The sequence below is a fragment of the Melanerpes formicivorus genome, unplaced genomic scaffold, assembly GCF_026170545.1.
Source record: "Melanerpes formicivorus ecotype bairdi unplaced genomic scaffold, bMelFor1.0.p_v2 SCAF_22, whole genome shotgun sequence".
In the NCBI taxonomy this organism is placed as follows: Eukaryota; Metazoa; Chordata; class Aves; order Piciformes; family Picidae; genus Melanerpes; species Melanerpes formicivorus.
In genome coordinates, this window is record NW_027142374.1 from 6,689,661 (window position 1) to 6,709,123 (window position 19,463).

The 19,463-nt window shown below is 45.8% G+C and overlaps 1 protein-coding gene across 4 annotated transcripts in view; it reads left to right on the plus strand.

Annotated features, from left to right (window-relative positions):
• The window catches only part of AMOT (angiomotin), a 70,317-nt gene extending 59,751 nt beyond the window's left edge, over nt 1-10,566 (plus strand). For all 4 annotated transcript variants that reach the window (XM_068151998.1, XM_068151999.1, XM_068151996.1 and 1 more), the window contains 3 exons: nt 608-840; nt 1,662-1,886; nt 2,909-10,566. In XM_068151998.1, coding sequence (XP_068008099.1) covers nt 608-840; nt 1,662-1,886; nt 2,909-3,009 — 559 coding nt within the window. In that variant the 3' untranslated portion in view covers nt 3,010-10,566. The remainder of the gene's footprint in view (nt 1-607; nt 841-1,661; nt 1,887-2,908) is intronic.
• The last annotated feature ends 8,897 nt before the right edge of the window (nt 10,567-19,463 follow it).

Genomic DNA, 19,463 nt, shown 5'->3' on the forward strand with positions numbered 1-19,463 from the left:
AAATTCTTGTGTTGTCACCGATAGCAGCAATGCAGAACGCCAGACACTCATTTGGCCAAGGAAGCATCTACATAGCAATTCAAAACCTGTCTTGATACTGAGGACTAATGCAAAAATAAAATAATCTTATCTTAGATTTTTTTGCATCTAGCTTGTTCCTCTTCTCTGTTTGAGGCATATTCATCAGACCCCAAACTCCAGCTACCTCTTAACAATCTCTCAGACCTGTTTTCCCTGGGGTTAGGTTCAGTGCAGACGCCTCCAAGTGTGTTAATTCTCTTCCTTTCTGTTGGTTTTGTGTCCTGCCCATAACCCTCTTCTTTGTCTCAAAGCCCATTCATGGCTATTTAGAGCAGCTTCCAGTAGCCAAGGATGGGTGGGTTTCTCAGTGCCATTCTCCTGTGCATGTATACAGAAAGTCTTATGCATGATCTGCTCTGGTGGGCCAGTGAGCAGCTGATATTCAGAGCAGTAAGCTCACTGACATCCTCCTCTCTGCCTCCCCAAATGCCTAGTGAGTCCTTGTCACAGCCATGGGGGCACTGAAGCTTCAGTCCCAGGAGGCAGGAGTACAAAAACATTGTCCTTCTTTGTGCTTCTCAAAAAGGATTAAGACTCTGCACGCTCAGATCATCGAGAAGGATGCCATGATCAAAGTCCTGCAGCAACGCTCCCGGAAGGAGCCTGGTAAGACAGACCAGCTCTCCTCCATGAGACCAGCCAAGTCCCTCATGTCCATCTCAAATGCTGGCTCGGGCTTGCTGTCCCACTCGTCAACACTGAGCAGCACTCCCATCCTGGAGGAGAAGAGGGAGGACAAGAGCTGGAAAGGCAGCCTAGGTAAGTTTTAAATACCAGTGACAATGCAGAGCTACAAAATCACTGCTTAGAGGGGAGGGAAGCAGGAGAAGGAGGGTGCAGGACAGATGGACCAGCTGGCCTAGCATGAATGAAAGCTGACTACGAGATGGGACACATTTGGACAACTGCTTGTTACAGTTGTTTCTGGGAAAGAGTGATTTGTGGTGTCCAGGTTCTGTCATTAAAATATGTAAGCCTTCATTCCCAACATAATACCTGACTAAGAGTTAAGAGTTGTTTTCAGAGTTCCCAAACACCTGCTTTCAGCTGGGTTGTTTCTGCTGTCTGAAAGTGTGTGAAGTCTTCTTGAGAAGGAGCAGAGATACTAATCAGGATTGCTATTCTGTAGTGTTGTGCCTGCACTAACATGACTGCTGTTTGGAATGGCTGGACACCATTGCTCAGAGAAAATGAGCAAAGTTGTAAGAAAGCAAGTCTTAGATGATTTATTATTTTTCTGAGGAGAAGTTGGGTCCAAAGGCCCTTCCTGTGGGACTGAAAGACCTTGAAATGTGAATGAGAATCAGTCCCAGCTGATTTTAGAGTGTGTGGATTTACCCATCCACTGCTTAGAGACAGGGGGAAGGTGTGAGTGCCCACTTGAGCAGCTGCAGGCAGCAACATGAGGATACTGCTGTTCTTCAGGTACTTTGGCACCCAGAGGTGAAAGGTGCTATAGGGAGGTAAATCAGCACTGTCTGCTGAAGCACTGATCCTAGAGCAAGCACTACAGAGAGGTGTAGACCCTGTACCAGTTAGTTTTCTCAGATTGTGAAATTTCCTTCCCTTTTTCCACAAAGGTGTTCTGCTGGGAACAGAATATCGCTCCGAATCCATTCCCTCCACCCCCTCTCCTGTCCTTCCTTCCACCCCATTGCTGTCAGCCCACTCGAAAACAGGCAGCAGAGACTGCAGCACCCAGACTGACCGGGGCAGCGAACAAAGCAAAGCTGCACCTTCCACTGCAGCTCCCACAGCAGGACGACTTCCCAGTACCAATCTGGCCTATAGTGCAGACAAAACAGGTAACAAAGCTTAGCTGCTCATCTAAAGGGACTCTTGCCACTGACCCACAATTGGTTCTGCTCTGTGGTGCAGGCCCTGCCATCTCTTTCTTCATTCAAAAAATCCAGAGTTAGTTTTTGTGGGGAAAGTTGGGATTCAGAGGCAAGTTTGACTGTCCTGAGAGGTCTCAAACACCCTGAAGGAAAAAAACTTCAAGAGTGGTAGCATAAGCACGGGCACACAGGATAGAGAGATATGGTGAGATTGAAGAATTGAGCACGTGTGTGCAAATCTCAGGGTAGTCTCTGAGTCAGTGTCTACTCTGAAGTAAATTGATTAGTGTGCAGAGTTTAAACAGCATGTGAGCTGTAGAAAGTGGCCATTGCATTTTGGTTGGTATTCAAAGCAAAATGGAACTCGGTAGGGGGAAGGCAGAAGGAGGAAAGGTGACTGGTGATAACGCTGTCTCATTGTTACACTGTCCCAGCCACAGGAGCGACTTCAGCGCTGGCACAAGTAGATCCAGTTGACAGTGACTGTCACAGAAGCTGAATTTGCTTCCCACAGAGCTCCGAGCTGGCAAGAGCTGCTCATTTTCCAGCCCACTCTGCCAAATCAATGCAGATTACACAACCTTGCCTCTTCTACTCACAGACGCATTGCAATTATGCTGCTCTTTGTGGAAGAGTGGATTTGGCTGCTCTGCTCTGTGTCTTGCCCATGCTATGCTGTTTCATGGGCATCAAGGGAGACAGGGAAACAGGTTTGGTGGAGGAAGCCTACACTGATTACATTGGTTTAAATGCAGTCGCTCCTGTTTTATATGCCATTGTGCATCGGTAAGAGATACCCAAAGGGAATTTGATAAAATATCTTTATTTGGCTGGCTGGCTACATACCTGAAGAACTGAAAATAATTTGTCAGCTGTCTCATGGGCAATGATAGAAGATGACTTTTAAATTGTTAACATCATTTTTCTAACCCCATTGGATTTACAGCTCTGATTGTCTGTCTCTTCTCTTTTTTTCCCTCATCACATAGATGGACCACTCTTCCACTCCAGCACTCTGGAAAGAAAAGCTCCTGTTCAGGCCATGGGGCAGGACCTCCCAGATGGAGAGATGGTAGAATACCTCATCTGAAAGGCTGGACCGGGATCTGTGCTGGGATAAAATAGCAAGACATTTTTAAAAAGACATTTTTATTGGGAAAAAAAATGTAGTACCTGAGTAATAAAAGAACACTCAGCTGTTTGCTCTTGTATATTATGTCTCAGAAGTATGGACAGGTTAAGTTATAATTTGTTCTAAATTATAAAAACCCCGTAACACTTGTTCTTTGAAAGTTTCCCCTCTTCTTTTTAAAGTACTGGATCTGGTAACATTGGAGAAACCCCAAGAACTTAGGTGCACTATATCTGATATTTCATTTCAGTATTTTTAAAGTGTCTTAAACAGAAGTACCTGCTCTGACAGCTGGTTAAATGTCCAGTGTGACTGCAGCATGGTGAGCGTAACAGCCTTAAAATGATCGGAGCTAGGGCCTTAGTTGTCAGCATCACAGGGGCTTACAATACAGGTGTTCTGAGGAACTGCTGAAATCTGAGCTGTGATCAAGGGATATTTCTCTTCATACTCAGTGTAAGAGCTCAGAGTAGGTTTTTCACGTTCAGAGGCTGGAAAGATTTCCGTTTTCAGTGTGGTAGCATTCTGCTTTTTTAACATCCCACATTGTGTTATATTTTTGTTAAAGAAAATGACTCCGGTGATTAATGTCCAGTTTCACACTTTTTTAGTTTCATTGCAAGATTTGCCACACTTTAAGTACTTTTTCAATAATATATACAGTGGATAGCAAATAATATATTGCATTCATGTTTTTACATAAATTAAAAAAGGAGAGTTTACAGACTCATTTAGATCAGATTTCTGCCATTGTAATTCCATTTGCTTTAGTGGAACTATTCCAAATGTACCATAGTGCTAGTGGCAAGCCCTGTTGCTTTTCAGTGATGGCAACTTCATCTGCTGCATCTGTGGAGACCATTCTGTGTAGCAGATTTGTCTGTATTTCAAATGTCCTTCTACTTTTCTATGTCCCTCCTTCATGAAGAGAGAAAAATCCTTCTTCAAATAGCAAAGCTGTGGAGGTAGAGCTTTAATGAGAAGCTCTGTGGAAAATTTCGGATAGTCAATTTCTTTCTTTACAAAATATTTTTGTTTGGTTTCTCCATCTAATTGAGAGAGCAGTTTAAAGAAGGTCCCAAAGGCATTACAGAAGAAAGTTAAATGTTTAATTCATCAGGTTCACTTTCAAACTTAGGGGAACTAGCTGATGGTACAAGGAGATACTATGTCCAGTAGAAGTAAATGAGTATATTTTGTTACTGTTGCATTTTATTGAAACACTTCGATATTAATTTCTGTTAAAAACTACTACCATTTACTTGAATGTTAAAATATTTAATTAGCCAATGGTCACACATTGGGAACCTGGCTGGTGTCAGCTTTCTGTGCAGCATTAGAGTAGCCAGATTTTAATTTCAGATTGTTTTACCCCAGAAATAAGGAAAATCAATAATTAATCATCAGACAGTTAGTGAATGTCCTCATTTCCTACTTAGCTGACATTACAGGTATGGTATCCAGTTGAAGTGTCCTTAGCAGATCAAAATACATGGATTTCACCATGGAGGGTTGGGAGGCTAAAGAAGGTGCCTTTTCTCTGCTGCACTGGTGACTTAGTGGTGCTAAAGATAAGCCATGAGTTGGATTCAGTTTGTCTTCTAGTGATAATCACTTAAACCCCGAGGAAAGCACTTCCCCTCATTTCCAGCAGATGTGCTGCTTGTTCGTGATCTTTGGGGAAAATGCATAGGGTGAGGTGTGAGCTAAGCCTACATGGCCTGGCTTTGCCTATGTCTGCTCTAATAGGCAGCATGAGCTTCCTTCATCACCACTCCTTAAGACACTTCAGAGCTTCACTTTGAGACTTTGACTGTCTCTGCCCTGTGGGACAACATCTTTCTGGGCAATGTGGTAGACCTTCCTCAAGTATATTCCAGTAATCCAAATTAGTTCTCTCCTCTTTTCTAGACAAACTGTTCACAGTCTCTTTGTTCTCATCCCTGGCAATGCCTCACATTTATTTCTCTTGGCTTAATTCCATCCCATTTTATGAAGTAATGCCCACTCTGGACGATGTGAAGTGATTTCTCTTCCTTCTTCACAGTTGGAAATGCAGAAAAAGCTTTTCTCATTAGCTCAAGGTGTTCATCTTTTTGCCATTTCAGCATAATTTTCTGTATTCTATTTTGTGGTTTGGGCTGAGAATGAACAGTAAGGGAGATCAAATGCCATTGAGTGTCTGTGTGAGAAGGGAGGAGAGATATCTGAGTGCTTTTTTGTTCTTTTCAAGTCAGGAAAAATTAAATTCCATCTTTACAAGTACTTTTCATCAGTAGGAGAGAAGTTTTGCAGCTGCAGGGCTCTAGATAAACAGTTCCAACTTGCCTTATTCACATTCACTCAAAAATGTCTACGTGCTTTAGAGATAAAAGCTGCTTTAGAAAACTGATTTTCCCCGATCAATACTGGCTTCCCAGCTGGACTAGGTAAAAATAATATGTTTATCCTTCTTGCAGCTCATTGTTTTCAAACTGAGTGCCACTCTAATCTATTTTTACAAACAAAAAAGGACAGAATAGCTTTCTGTGAGTAAAATACTGATTATGAACAGCAACCGTCTCCTCCAGAAATGGAAGCCAGGTGGTCTCTGACAGTCCAAACCATCAGGATTGCAGGAGCCTTAGCCATTCTGTGCCTGTGGAAGCTAATTTGGAAGAAGATGGTGCAGTTTTACATTGTTTAGGTCAGGTTCTTTGGCCTCATTTATAGTTTTGATTTCTTCCAAAAGCAGAACCCCCAAAACTCTGGCCATGGAAGTTTGATGTCATTTTCCTGTGCGGACAAACTTGGAGCCATCAGGAATGTATTCTTTCCCTTGAACTTCCTCAGAGCCATCCTGATGTGAATGTAAAAGAGCTGCTTGCTTTGAGGAAGATGTGTACTATAGTCTTCAGTCCCTCTGTACAGATTTTTGGTTTGTTTTTAAACATAAACTGCTTTAAGGAGACAAACTGCAGACCTAGTTCCTTTTCCTTCCATAGAGCTTATTTCTAGTAGGAGGTGATTTTTAACATGATGATTGCAATGGCCTTCCTTGCAAACCAAAAGTTTAGACTAAGAGTTTTTCTTAAACTCGGGTATTAGAAGCAGAATTGTAGCTTTTATAAAGAAAGCCACATATTCTTCTTTGTAGAGCAAAACAAGAAAATCAAATCTAGTTATTTTTCCTCTCTTCCTTTCACTGCTTACTGTGGCCAAACTCTCAAGTTCTTCCCTTATGCAGTTCTTTGGGATTTGGCATCTCAGAGAACTGCCTGGAGTCTAGAGACTTTTGTTCCCATCTGGCCCGATGTCATCATTAACTTCAAGTAGCTTCTACCTGGCAACTCTTGTGGGGTCTAGAGCAGCAGTTTTCTATCTATGGACTCGGGGGGATCTGTTAGATGCTCGTTGGGAGACTGCAAAGGGTGGCTGAGGTCAGCAAGTACTGTCAGGGGGCTGAAATTCTTTGTGTGGCCTCTGCTGGCAGGTTTGTGGAGTGAGGCTGAAAACTGGCATTGGCTTTGCTTTGGAGGCTGCCTGAGCAAGGAGACTTGCAGAGTTTTAGGCCAGAACCATTTCCAAGGACACCTCCTGCTCCAGGAGCCCACCCCCCATGAACCATGACACCCGTACAGTGAATCCCAACACCCGTGGCCGCACAACGTGCTTTTCCCATTGCCTAGAAAATGGTGGCAACACAAAGCTGGTGCAGTCAGGGCCAGCAAATCCCCAGGGATAATTTGGCTTCCTCTCCCTCTCTGTGAGGGCTGGCACAGGTTCGCCTGGGATTCACTGTGCTGCTTCACGCCGTGGCCGATGGTTTTGCTCCGTGCCAGGGGTGGGGGGCTGTGGGCAGCAGGGGAGTCTCTTTTCATGTATTTGTATAGGAACTCTTTTTTTAAAAAAATAGCATTTTTATGTCTAGAAAGTAAAAAGACATTGTAAAATGTAATTGTACTGTATTTATGAAGAAAATACATTTTTTTTCCAAAAAGATTGTATTCTAAGTTGGTTTTAGAGTCTTGACTTTCAATAATATCATCTCTTAGGCTCTCAGAAGCATCAAAACCACTCTGATTTGCACTCTGCTGCCCAACTACACCTTTAGAGTTGTGTTAATGTACTGAGATTTAAGAAAAGGGTGACTAGCTGCTCTCTAAGCTCAAGCAGAACCTGTGTTGTTCCAAGTTCTGAAGTCTTTGAACACTTTTGTTGAATTTGGGCTCTGCTCAGCATCAGCGATGGAGATGCAGGAGTAAATGGAGAGTCTCTGGAGTGAGCTAGAAAGTAGCCACCCTTTTTGTTTTGTATGTGGAGCAGGGTTTATCAAGTCACTCAGGACTCCTGTCCTGTCATTTAGTTATCTTCCAGGTGTAGAGGAGGAGCTTTGAGGAACAAATAGCTTCAACACAGTTTCTCGTTCAGCAAGATTGGGATCTAAAAGGTGAGCAATGAGTGATGGGTTGGCTGCTTCTCTCCAGGAACCAAAATGTCCAATAATAAAGAAATAATAAAAAACAACAAACAACTGCCATTTCACAACCTTAGAAAATATGTCAGGTGAATGATTCTCCCTACATGAATCTATATCGAAGTGAATTGTGGATAATTTTTCCTCTTTATTTAAACCATCCAATCTATTTTGTAATTTAGGCCTGAGCTGTTTTGTAATTCAGCTGTTGAAACAGCCCTAATGCCTTTGAAGATTACAGCAGCTTTAATTCTAGGAAAGAAAACAGAAAAGTAAGTGTAAATATGCACTAAGAGAGCTTGTAAATGTCTATCGCTATGTTTGCAGTTAGCTATAAAAATACTTTGTGTGTTTTAAAGAATGGATCCTGTGTTTTCAGTTTTTCCACTAATTTGCTTGTTTCTTAGTAATTTTTCCTAGTATGAAAGCTTTAACAGATTATAGAACAAAACCTCTGTACTACCTTACCTAGTCCTTGTTGCTGCTTGGCCTCTGTCTCTGAAGTTTTCAAATCCTAATTAGAGATTTTGCAGGATAAAATAATGGTCATTCCAGTCTCTTCCAAAAAAACATCACCTTTTATTTGTTCCTTAGGCCTCCTGCATCCTGTCACACCTTTTCATCCCCACATCAACCCCTAACTTTGAGCTGTGGCAACAGTGCCCTCACAGAATCACAGCATGGTGGGGCTTGGAAGGGACCTCTGGAGATCATCTAGTCCAACCGCCCTGCTAAAGCAGGGTCAGCTTGCCCAGGATCACAATGTACAGGTGGGTTTGGAATCTCTCCAGAGAAGGAGACTCCACAACCTTTCTGGGCAGCCTTCTCCAGGGCTCCAGCACTCTCATAGCAAAGAAGTTTCTCCTTATGTTTAGGTGGAACTTACTAGGTTCCCATTTGTGCCTTTTCCCCCTTGTCCTGTCTCTGGGCACCACTAAAAAGAGTCTGGCGCTATCCTCTCATCCTCCACCCTTTAGCTGTTGCTGAGGACTGATCAGATGCCCTCTCAGGCTGCTCTTCTCCAGGACAAATAGCCCCAGGTGTCTCAGCCCCTTCTCACGAGGGAGGTCATCTCTCCTTTGATGGCTGGACTCTTTCAGCTGCCTAGGGATACCAACACATGGGTAACCTGCAGCCATGTGAGTATTTTCTGATTCATGCTGTTAAGCATGCTTTTTGTTCCGATGTATTTGGTGAGTTTTGCTGACTCCCACTTCCCTCTCTCTTCACTCTGTGGGAGGGAAGGAACAAAGCTTACTGGGAAGCTGGTGAAAAGTGGTCAGCCTTGATGCATTTTCACTGTTGACTTTTGAATTTGATCTTAATGTAGCTATCACCTGCTGTGTTTGCCAGTGCTTTAATAAATATCAATTAGCTTGGCAGAGCTGGAGGGTAGTGGCCGGTCCAGCACACACATCCCTGGCACTTTCAGGCCCTTTGATGTTGTTTCCATAAATCTGGCATGCCAGAGTAAAAGCAAAACCCCAAAACCAGCCTGACAAAAAAATACCAGCTCTAGAAGCTTGCAGATAATCTGGCTTATTGAGCAAACCAACTGTGGCCCATCTGCACATGGGTGTTGACAGAGTGTTTGGACATTTCACAATGCCCCAGGTAGTGTGGTGGGCTGGTCAGCATGGAGGACAGTCTGTGGAGATCCAGCTGCAGTTCCATGGGGAGAAGCAAGGAGCTGTGCAGGAGTGCATGGGCTTTCAGGTCCTCTTATCTTTCCTGGAATTGTCTTGACCAGCCCACTTGGACATGACCACCTACTAGAGACTGTCCCTTCAGGCAGGATGCATCTGTTGGACATGTGCATGGTAAAGACAATCCCATCTCATGATGCTCTAGCATGCCAAGATTTGGGGTTTAAAAGGGGAGAACAAGATTTAGGGGTTGGTTAGTTTGAGTTTTGGGTGTTCTGTTGTTGGTTTTATTATTTTCCTCCTCTTTCTTCCTATCTACCCCCTCCAATTATTTAAAGGCTTAGCCTTTAAATGACAAGGCTGCTTTGCTCCAAGCCCTTGCTAAGTGCAGTTTAGCTAGTGGTCAGTTGTTTCCTCCCAGAAACTAAGACAGTTGAATTATTTTATTTATGTGGTGGGTTGAAATTGCCCCCCCAACATTTTATTCACCCACAATTTATTACATTTTTTTAAACTTGTATTTACTGTAAAACTTTTCTTATCATTGCTCTTAAATACCTTTGAAGAAAAGCAAAATTCCATAATAGCTCTTGACCTTTCTAGAGACAACTCTCTGTTCTCCAAGGCAAGCAAAACTTGAGCATTTTCTATATTCTGGGACATTTCTTTGAATTTTGAATGAAACAGCATAAAATGGCAACAAAAGACCTCAGAAAGGTGCCTTTAAAGTGCTGCTTACATATAGTGATGTGTTTGAATGAGATAATTGTCCCTTTGTGTTTTGGAGGTAAACTGTGGGGGAAAATGTTTGTTGATCCCTTGCCAAGAGGAGGACTAACCTTTGAAATACAAAGCCTTTATATACATACCCCCACACACAGAGAAATACATATGTATGAAATGTATTCATGCAATATATGAAAGCTGGGAAGTTTGAGAACCTCATTGTAGCAGATGAAATTTTCTTTTCATCCCTAGTCATTTTTTAAATGGAAATTGTCAATTTGGGGACAGTATTATTTCTCTACCCTTCTGTTTTCCATTGCTGCATTTTAGAACAAAAAAAAAAAAAAAAAAAGATGAGGGAACTCTCAGCCTGCAGCATTTCAGTTCTTTGGTTCTGTGTTTTGGTGGTGGTTTAGTCCCTTTTGCCTCGCTGATCGTCTGAGGCACAGGAGGACAGGAGAGGAATTTGCCCCCTGCCAAAGGGCCATGTGGAGGAGCTGTTGCAGCTGTTCATGGGGCTGAGCACGACCTGGGCTTTGTCCTCACTGAGCTGCAGGGCCCAGAGTAAGGTGCTTTGCAGCACCCAGCCATTGTCCTCATTAGGTTTCAGTGTCAGCAGGGCTTACCTCAGCTTTCTTTATTGCTCTGCTTCAGGCCTCGCCTGGCACCATTGTGAGCAGCCAGCACAGACTGGGGCTGGACTCCTGTTTACTCTTCATTTGGAAAGGTATCACATTCAGATCAGGAGAGCTGGCACTAATTTTTATTAAATTATCATTTTCAGAGGTTGGCAGGAAGAAGGCAGGAGCTGGGGCTGCCTGGGGCTGAGTCAGAGTCCTGCCAGCCAGCAGTGATGCTTGCATGGCAGCAGTGCCAAAGGGACCTAGGGCCCTTTCTTCATCTCCAAACACCCTAGGCTGTTTTGTTTCCTTTGTTTGAAGGGATTTGGATTTTCTTTGACCCTCCTACAGAGAGAGGCAGTTCCCAGTTTGGGAAGAGGAACATTTCTGCCTCTTACCCTGCTTGCAAAAGCTCTTAGTATGGCTCCCAGCAAATCCTGAGCTGCATTTCTGTTCAGTGCCCAGACACCCCATCCCAGCCCCCAGCCTCAGTGCTGTCTGCAGCAGAAGGAAGAAGAAACCACAAACATTTTCCTTCTGAAGGCAACTGGCATCAAAGGGACAATTTGTGATGTGACTGCCATGCCTGGCATCCTGCATGCTCTAGGAGTGCATCTCTTTAGCCTGTCCTGCTCTGGAAAAGCCTATAGAAATGTGGTAGGTCAGTTGGTGAGTTTTTTTCCTGATGTGTTTTTTTTCTCATAAACTTTCATCTTCTTTCAATTCATTCCCATCTTTTTGTCTCCTCCATGCAAAGCTGGGAGCAGTCCAGACTCTTTTATCATCCTCAAGAGCTTTCCTAGAGGGAAATGCTTACCGTTTCGATTCAGCTCTGTGATTAAGTCCTGGGTTGATGGAAAGACTCCAGGCTTGAGGGAGCTGATGTTCCAGTGTCTCTGTTGCTTTCCAGCTTGCAGCGATGTGTTCAGAGACCAGTGCTGGCTGCGGGGGGTTAAGACAATGACTTCCCATCAGAAGTCATTTATGGAGTGCAAGATTATGGTTTGTACAGGCTTTGAGTTTTTAAATGCTGAAGCATTCCAGGGATGTCACTTTTCTTGGAGGGATAGAAAAAAGCATTTTCTACCCCATCACACATCCCATCTCCCCAGCCAAGGAAGCCCTAGGCTGGGACAGTTGAGAGGGCAATAGAGGTTTAGAAAAATAGAAAATGGAAGGATTTGGTATTGCTTAATTAGAAGCAGTTTTCTCTGTTAATGTTCTGCAATTACTTTGGGGTCAGTAGAATTATTGGTATTATTAATCACTGAATTTCCAGAGAACTAAAGTTAATAGTACCATAATTGGGATATTCCACACAGCAATTATTGCTGAGTGCCAGCAGGCAGCTAATTAACTCTTCCAGTCCTTCTCTCTAGGCAGATCTGAGTTCTTGGAAGTCTGTATCATGGAAGACTTGGCTACAGAGGGTTAAAAATTGGGGTCAGCTCACCAGCAACCACAGACTGGCAAGGCTGAGGCTTTGAGCCCTCCCAGTTACATGTGAGGTGGCTTCATGTGCATCCTAAGGTAGGCAAAGAAAGATGCTATTTCTGTGAGGTCCTCCAGCAAGAGCAAGGTGCTGTTGTTTTGGATTTGGGCAGTCTGGGAGAAAGCCTTTCTGTTCAGGCTTGCTCCTTAAGGAGGTGGTTATAACTCTACCTACAAAGGGTGAAAAGATTTAGACAGTGAAGTATCACCATGATCAGCCCCAAATGAATGCTGCTGGGTGAACATCTATGGTTACAAAGCTGAACCCCAAATTTAGCACCCTTCTTGGAGTGAGTGGCCTAAAACTGAACCCAGTACTTAAGGTGTGGCCTCTCCAGTGCTGAATACAGGGGGACAATCACTGCTCTAATCCTGCTGGCCACACTGTTCCTCATCCAGGTCAGGATGCTGTTGACATTCTTGGTCCCTTGGGCACACACTGCCTTATGTTCAGCTGGTTGTTGAACAACACTCCCAGGTCCTTTTACACCAGGAAGTTTCCAGCCAGTTCTCCAAGCCTGAAGCATTGCATGGAGTTGTGACTTAAGTACAGGACCCAGCACTTGGCCTTGTTGAACCTTATCCCATTGGCCTTGATCTGTCAACCCAGCCTGCCCAGATCCCTCTGAAGAGGCACTTCATGGTTCAGGACACTGGGGACGTCTGCTGCCTGAGCAAGCATAGCCCACAAGATGATGTTCTGCCATACTCCCAGTTGCCGTGGCGCAAAGTGCTGCTCAGCCCATTGCCCTCCTTCATGGTGCAGGTATGTTGATGGGCATTAGCCAGCTTTAATGTATTAGCACAGTGAAAAGGCTTATTTTCCAGTGTACAGCACCTTGGAGAAACCAGACCACGCTGGTCTGGCATAGGTCACCTTGCTGCTCCTGCTGGGCCCTTTTTCTGTGGTTTTTTTGTTAGCATGAAGGGAGGAATGAAACCATGTGCTTGGGGAGGTCAGGGATAGATTCCAGGAAAGTATTTTTTTCTGATGCTTTGTGTGTTTGTGCATTGTGGGGCTTTGTTTTAAGCATGGTTATCCCCCAGTGCTGAGAGTAAATAAACCCTCCATCAAAGCATCTGAGCAGCTTTCATGGCTAAATTTATCCTCCCATCTTTTTTTTTATTTCATTACTTTTTAAATTTAATTTTCCCCTTTGCGTAGAGGCCATCAGGGGCAGAAAGCAATGTTTGTCCTTGAGGTGCAGAGCTGTGTTGAAATAATCTTCATATGTTTTAATTATGCCTGGTTTTAAGCATAATCTCAGACTTTGCTGGAGACCTTAATTTCCTCCTGTAAGATAGAATAGACCAGACCAAGTTGGAAGAGACCTTCAAGATCATTGCGTCCAACCTATCATCCAACACGACCTAATCAACTAACCCATGCAACCAAACACCCTATCAAGTCTCCTCCTAAACACCTCCAATAACAGCGACTCCACCACCTCCCTGGGCAGCCCATTCCAATGGGCAATCAGTCTCTCAATGAAGAATTTCTTCCTAACATCATCTCTAAACCTCCCCTGGTGCAGCTTGAGACTCTGTCCTCTTGTTCTGGTGCTGGTTGCCTGGGAGAAGAGACCAGCCCCCACCTGTCTACAATCTCCCTTCAGGTGGTTGTAGACAGCAATAAGGTCTCCCCTGAGCCTCCTCTTCTCTAGGCTAAGCTACCCCAGCTCCCTCAGCCTCTCCACATAAGGCTTGTGCTCCAAACCCCTCACCAACTTTGTTGCCCTTCTCTGGAGTTGTTCCAGCAAGTCAACATCTTTCCTAAACGGGGGGGCCCAGAACTGGACACAGATGTCCTAAAGCCTCCAAGGCAGGACCCCTTCAGGAGCTGAGATTTCCCTGGAAAGGTGCATTCTGTAGCTCCTGGGTTTGGGTGTTTGAACCAAGCTAGGAGAAGAGGATGGTGCAGCCTGAGGGGACTGGCCTATTACAGCAAAATAAATCCCTTCTTGGTTCCCTTCCTTACAGGCACAGAAAAGCATTATTTAGCCTGGTGAGAGATGGTATAAAAAGAGAGCTGGTGTTTGGGGATTTCATAGACTACAGGATGATAGGGGTTGGAAGGGACTTCTGGAAATCATCTAGTCCAACCCCACTGCAGTCAGCAAGGACATCTGGAACTAGAGTAGGTTGCTCAGTGCCCCAACCAACCTGACCTGGAATGGTTCCATGAATGGGGCATCTGCCACCTCTTTGGTCTCACTACCATAAAAAAATGCATCCCTTAGATCTAGTCTAGTCTTTTAGTTTAAACCCATCACCCCTTGTCCTGTCACAAGCCCTGCTAAAATGTCTCTCCTCATCTTTCTTATCAGCCCCTTTAAGTACTGAAAGGCCACAAGAAGGTCTTTGTGGAGACCACCTGGAAAGCAGCATTTATTCCAAAGAGCTTTAAGCAAAGCTCCGAAGTTTAGCAGCAGCGTTTGGGCTTGCAGTGGTATTTGCACCCTCAGCCCAGCACAGATGTGAGATGCCTACAGAAAGGAACTGACTGCTGACTTTTCTGCAAGCCGGTGCTTTAAAAAATGAGTACTTCATGCTCCACAAACACCGTGAATGAGAGGCACGACTCATTTATCACCTAAGTACCCCCATCAGCATCCTCGCCATGCTTCAGGCTGGATTCTGGTGCTGGTGACCAGCAGTGCTCTCAGCACAGGCAATAAACACGTTGGTAAGAAAATGCAGCCCAGAAGGTGGAGGCGTGTCAAAGCCACTGTGGTCTCAAAAACTTGCTGAGACCCTTATTATTTGTGCTTCTGGAAACAACTGGTGCCTGGCTGGGTTTCACATATCTGTGAAGTATGGGTCTGGTGAAGGCATGAAACATGATGCTGCCCCAGGAGAGCAGCCTGGGGCTCTACTGGAAGACCAAGAAGCAGAGAGATCCAAACTGCAATTAACTTTGAAAAATCAAAAATTGAAGCATTCCACACCTTCCCTAAGCACATCAGAACCTGAGAATGGGAGGTAGGACAGACTGCAGGCTCACCCTGATGTTGAAAAAGAAACCTGACAGGTTTGATGCGATATTGAAATGAGGTATTTGGGGTGGGGTGAGGTGGGTGTTGCATCTTTGCAACCTCATCTTTTTTTGGAGCATCTTTACCCTTTGCCCTCTCATGAGGTGGATGGAGCTCGGGAGCAGGCACAAAAGCATCCCTGATCCAGTTTGTCCTACACCAGTTTGTCCCTTGCCCTTACAGATCTTTGGGATTCATCCTGGGGGCTGACAAATCTATTCTTTTTCAGTCTGCCCCAGCACAGGCTGAAGGGCAGTGACTTCACTGCTACCTCCTTCTCCTTATCCCATCCCAGCCACCACATTGCTCGGGGCCGGAGGGCACCTGCTGGGGCGGATTCCATGGGACATTACAGATATCTTCAGCCTTGGATGGAGTCACGCCGCCGTGCCCCGGTGCTGCCCAGCTCGGGCTGTTGACAGGGTTGAGGCCGTCGGTCTCTCAGCAGCCTCTAGATGGCAATCGCTTGCAGTGCTGCCGAGGCTGCTCTGCTTTCCCGGGCTGACACGGAGCTCGCTGGGGAAACGGGCTACTGGAGCCACCGGCTTCTTGACAGCGATCCTTGATGGTATGTCCTGTCTGGGGAGGAATCCTTGAGTTTGATGTTGGTTTACAGAGAATCATAAAATGCCGGTTCCAGCTTCAGCGACGGGAGACGGGGAAAAGCAGGAGTCACCTCCCAGCTCTGTTTCTGTTTGCTCATGCTCATTCACAGGCACTTCTACTCTCCACTGCCCATCTCTGCTTTCTGTGGGTTACTGAGCTGCTGCAGGAGCTGGAAGAAAGACAGGTGGCTGTCACATGAAGACCTTCAACTTGCTGTTATCGCTACATCCTACTTCCAGCTAAGGACGAGGCTCGGCTCATCCCATAGCCCTGGTTCATCCTGCTGCCCTGGCTCATTCCACATTCCCAACTCATCCTGCATTATTGACTCAGTTTGCAGTCCTAGCTCATCTTTCTGTCCACTCTCCACCTTCAGTTCCCAGGTAACAGCTTCTCTCAAATACAGATTCAGATTTTCCAAGGAAGGTGCTTGGGCTCTTTCTACTCCACCCATTTTGCACCTCCACAAGAACTATTTGCAGGGGAAGGCATAGCATCTGTGGTCAGGGTGGGAAGCAGTAAGAGCCCCAGAAGAGCAGACCAGTGTGGTCACTTAGTGTGGCTGAGCACAATCACCAATTTCATCCTCATCTCCCAAAAGGAGGCTGTTCATTCACCCCAGGTCAGAAACAGGATCCCAGAATCCCTAGCATGGTGGGGTTGGAAGAGACCTCTGCAGACCATGTAGTCCAACCCACCCCCTGTTAAAGCAGGGTCACCTAGAGCAGGTTGCCTAGGATTGTGTCCAGGATGGTAAGGAATCTCCCCTGAGAAGGATGACCTACTGGGCACCAAATGGTTTTCCAGGACGTTGGAGGACTTGTTTTACCTGGGGCTGGAAGTTCACTTGGCACTCAGAATGAAGAGCCACAGAAGGGAGCAGATAGAAAATAATGAACCATTATAGAAAATGAGAAATCATTAGGATAATAAATAATGCAGGCAGGATAATTAATTCTCTCTGTTTACACTGTGCTGCCTGGTTATGGATTTAGATGTGCTTCCAGCCTATGCAGCCCTGAATCCTTCAGGACTTCATCTGGGTTTTTCCATCTTCCCTTTGTCAAAGCTCACTGTGTGGTGGGGTTGTGCACAACTTGTGGTCCAGGAACTACTCCCAGATTTCCCTAGTACAGCCCACCCTACACCAGCACTGGGCAGTTCAGCACAGACATGGCCATGAGTGTAAGATCAGACTGTGGGGAAAGAAAAATAACCCGTGGCCGAACCTTGGGAAGAGCAGCATGGACATGGTCGCATCTTATCCCTTGGTGCAGTGATGTCAGAGACACCAGATGTCTCTGTTACTGCTCAATTTAATGGTGCCTAATGAGGTCACTTCCATAAAAGAGGCAATTATTTCCTGGGAGCCATTTGCTAATGTAATTAAATCTGCTTTTATGCCCTGATTTAGCGACTGGCTAAGAACAGGGCTCTTGTGGAGAGCAACACAAGGAGGGACCAATTCAGCCATCACCACTGTGATATGTCCATCCATCCAAAACAGGAGTTTCTTGGTCTCTCTTTCCCAGAAATGGGTCAGGTTGACTCCAGCTGGATCCAACCAGTGAGCCTCTGTATTAGGAACTGTTTCCCAAGTAGTTGTGGTTTGAGTTGGTGCAGTGAGGTCAGGAAGTCCCACTAGCCACAGCCAGGAATGCAGCATGTGAAGCAGCCTCACCTGAGGTACTTGCTCAGCTCAGCCATACCCAGGAGCATGGGATGTGGAGCAGACTCTCACGTAGTACCCTCTTAGCTTGATCATACCCAAGAGCATGGGATGTGGAGCATCCAAACCAACCACAAGCATCTGCTGGGACAGAGCAGCCATAGAAGCCCTTCCTGCTCAAGCACAGCTTTAATTAAAAAAGAAACCATCAGACACCATCAAAAATTCAAACTTCAATGCCTTGAACATCCATCTGCAAACCTGTGCAAGCTGGGTGAGTGGCTGCTCCCCCCTGCCTTCCCTCACAAGGTTCCATGTCCCCATATATGTCCCACCGTTGGCACCTGATGTTGTCTCCCACTGTGGTGGCAGGTGGGGAGCATCCCCAGCAAGAAACAGCCCTGAAACCTGAGCCCTTCCTGTAAGCTCCCAGGGGTGCTTCAGGTGATTTTATTTAACTTTATATGGATTTTTCAGCTCCTGTGAGGATGAGGTAGTGGAGAGGAGTTTTGTGCCCATGCGGTAGGGCCAGTGCAGCAGGAGCTGCCACCATGCTAGGGAGCAAATGGGATAAGAGGTAATGGATGCCAGGATTGAGCCCACTCTTTTTTTGGCAATCACAGTGATGGGGACAGCCACAGAGGACCTGTTCATCTTTCTCTTAGAGCATTGCTTCTTTCCCCACACCACTAACTGGGGTAGTTTATCGCTGTTCTGCAAAGGGAAAGGTTTAGAAAAGGACAGTGCTGGTTCTCTGCCAGGCCACCACTGAATTATTCAGCTCTTCTGAAAAATCAGCCTGGTTTCTGCTCTGGAGGGAGGGTCCCCAAGCTCTGCCCAGAGCCTTGGTCTCTCCTTTTGCAGAGCGTTTTTACATCCATCTGCTGTTTGCTCTTGCTGGTGCTGCTGAAGGCAGACGTCTCCTTGGCCAGCACACTGGGCTTGATAAAATGTGCTCAGCTCCTGTGTGTGCTGCTGCTCTGGTGTGATTATTCCTGTTAATTACTTCCTCTGCAGCAGAATCCAGATGTGAAGCTGCCAGCTCTGAGTGCTGCTTGTCTTTTGCCCTCACATCTGTGGCCACTGGCTTTGGAGGCTCTTCTTGGAGCAGCAGCTCTTAGTGCCTTTGGCCAGGAGGACAAATGCCACAAGGCACTTCAGTGCTGGTGCTTTGAGATGTGGCCATGTTCCTGCTGTGATAACTCAGAGATGCCCTGAAGTCTTTCCTGCAGCAGCTTCCAAAATGTTCCAAAGTATTTCCTCTCCCAGAGGCTTGCTGGATATTTGGGTGTGGGACATGCAGGAATGTCAGAGGTCAGATGCAGAATGTCAGATGCAGGGTTAGAAGCTGTGGCTGAGTACCAAACCTCATCACATGTACCCTGAGATGGGGTGCTCTGTGCCCAGGCACTCCAAGACATATGCCTGACCTATGCATCCATGCCTGGCCATGCATCCATGTGTGAGAAATGGGGTTTGCAATGCATTGGCTGTTTCTGCTTCTCCTCCTGCTTTCATCCTATGCATCCTGATGGCTTTGTTTCAGTTTCCACACAGGAAAAATCTGTCTTGTGATGACAGTCATGGAAAAACCCATCTCAGGGCAGGGAAGATGGTACTCAGTAGGAGCATCACTGGGCCATTTACCCCTATCAGCACATCAAAGCCCTCATCACCATCCGGCTCCAACTATGGTGAGACACACCGAGTGTTTCTGGACTGACTTATGCCTATAACAGGGTTGAGCATCACACAGCAACAGCTCCTTGGGGCTTCCTGTTCTCCAGCTGAGACACTGGCACTGAGATCCAGAAGCACCAATCAGCTCCCTACCCCAGAGAGGTGGCCCATGTGGCTTTCAGAGCAGGCATGTGCTGGCAGAGCTGCAGTTGGAGAGCTCTCTTTACTCTTTTTTCCTCCTCCCAATTCCATGCCTTATATTACACTTTATAACACAATTTCTGGAAGCAGCAGTGAAAAGCATCTGCTGCACTTGCAGCCCGCAAAGCCAATCAGATCCTGGGCTGCATCAGGAGAAGTGTGGCTAGCAGGTCGAGGGAGGTGATCCTCCCCCTCTACTCAGCCCTGGTGAGACCCCACCTGGAGTACTGTGTCCAGTTCTGGAGCCCCTATTACAAGAGGGATGTGGAGGTGCTGGAACGT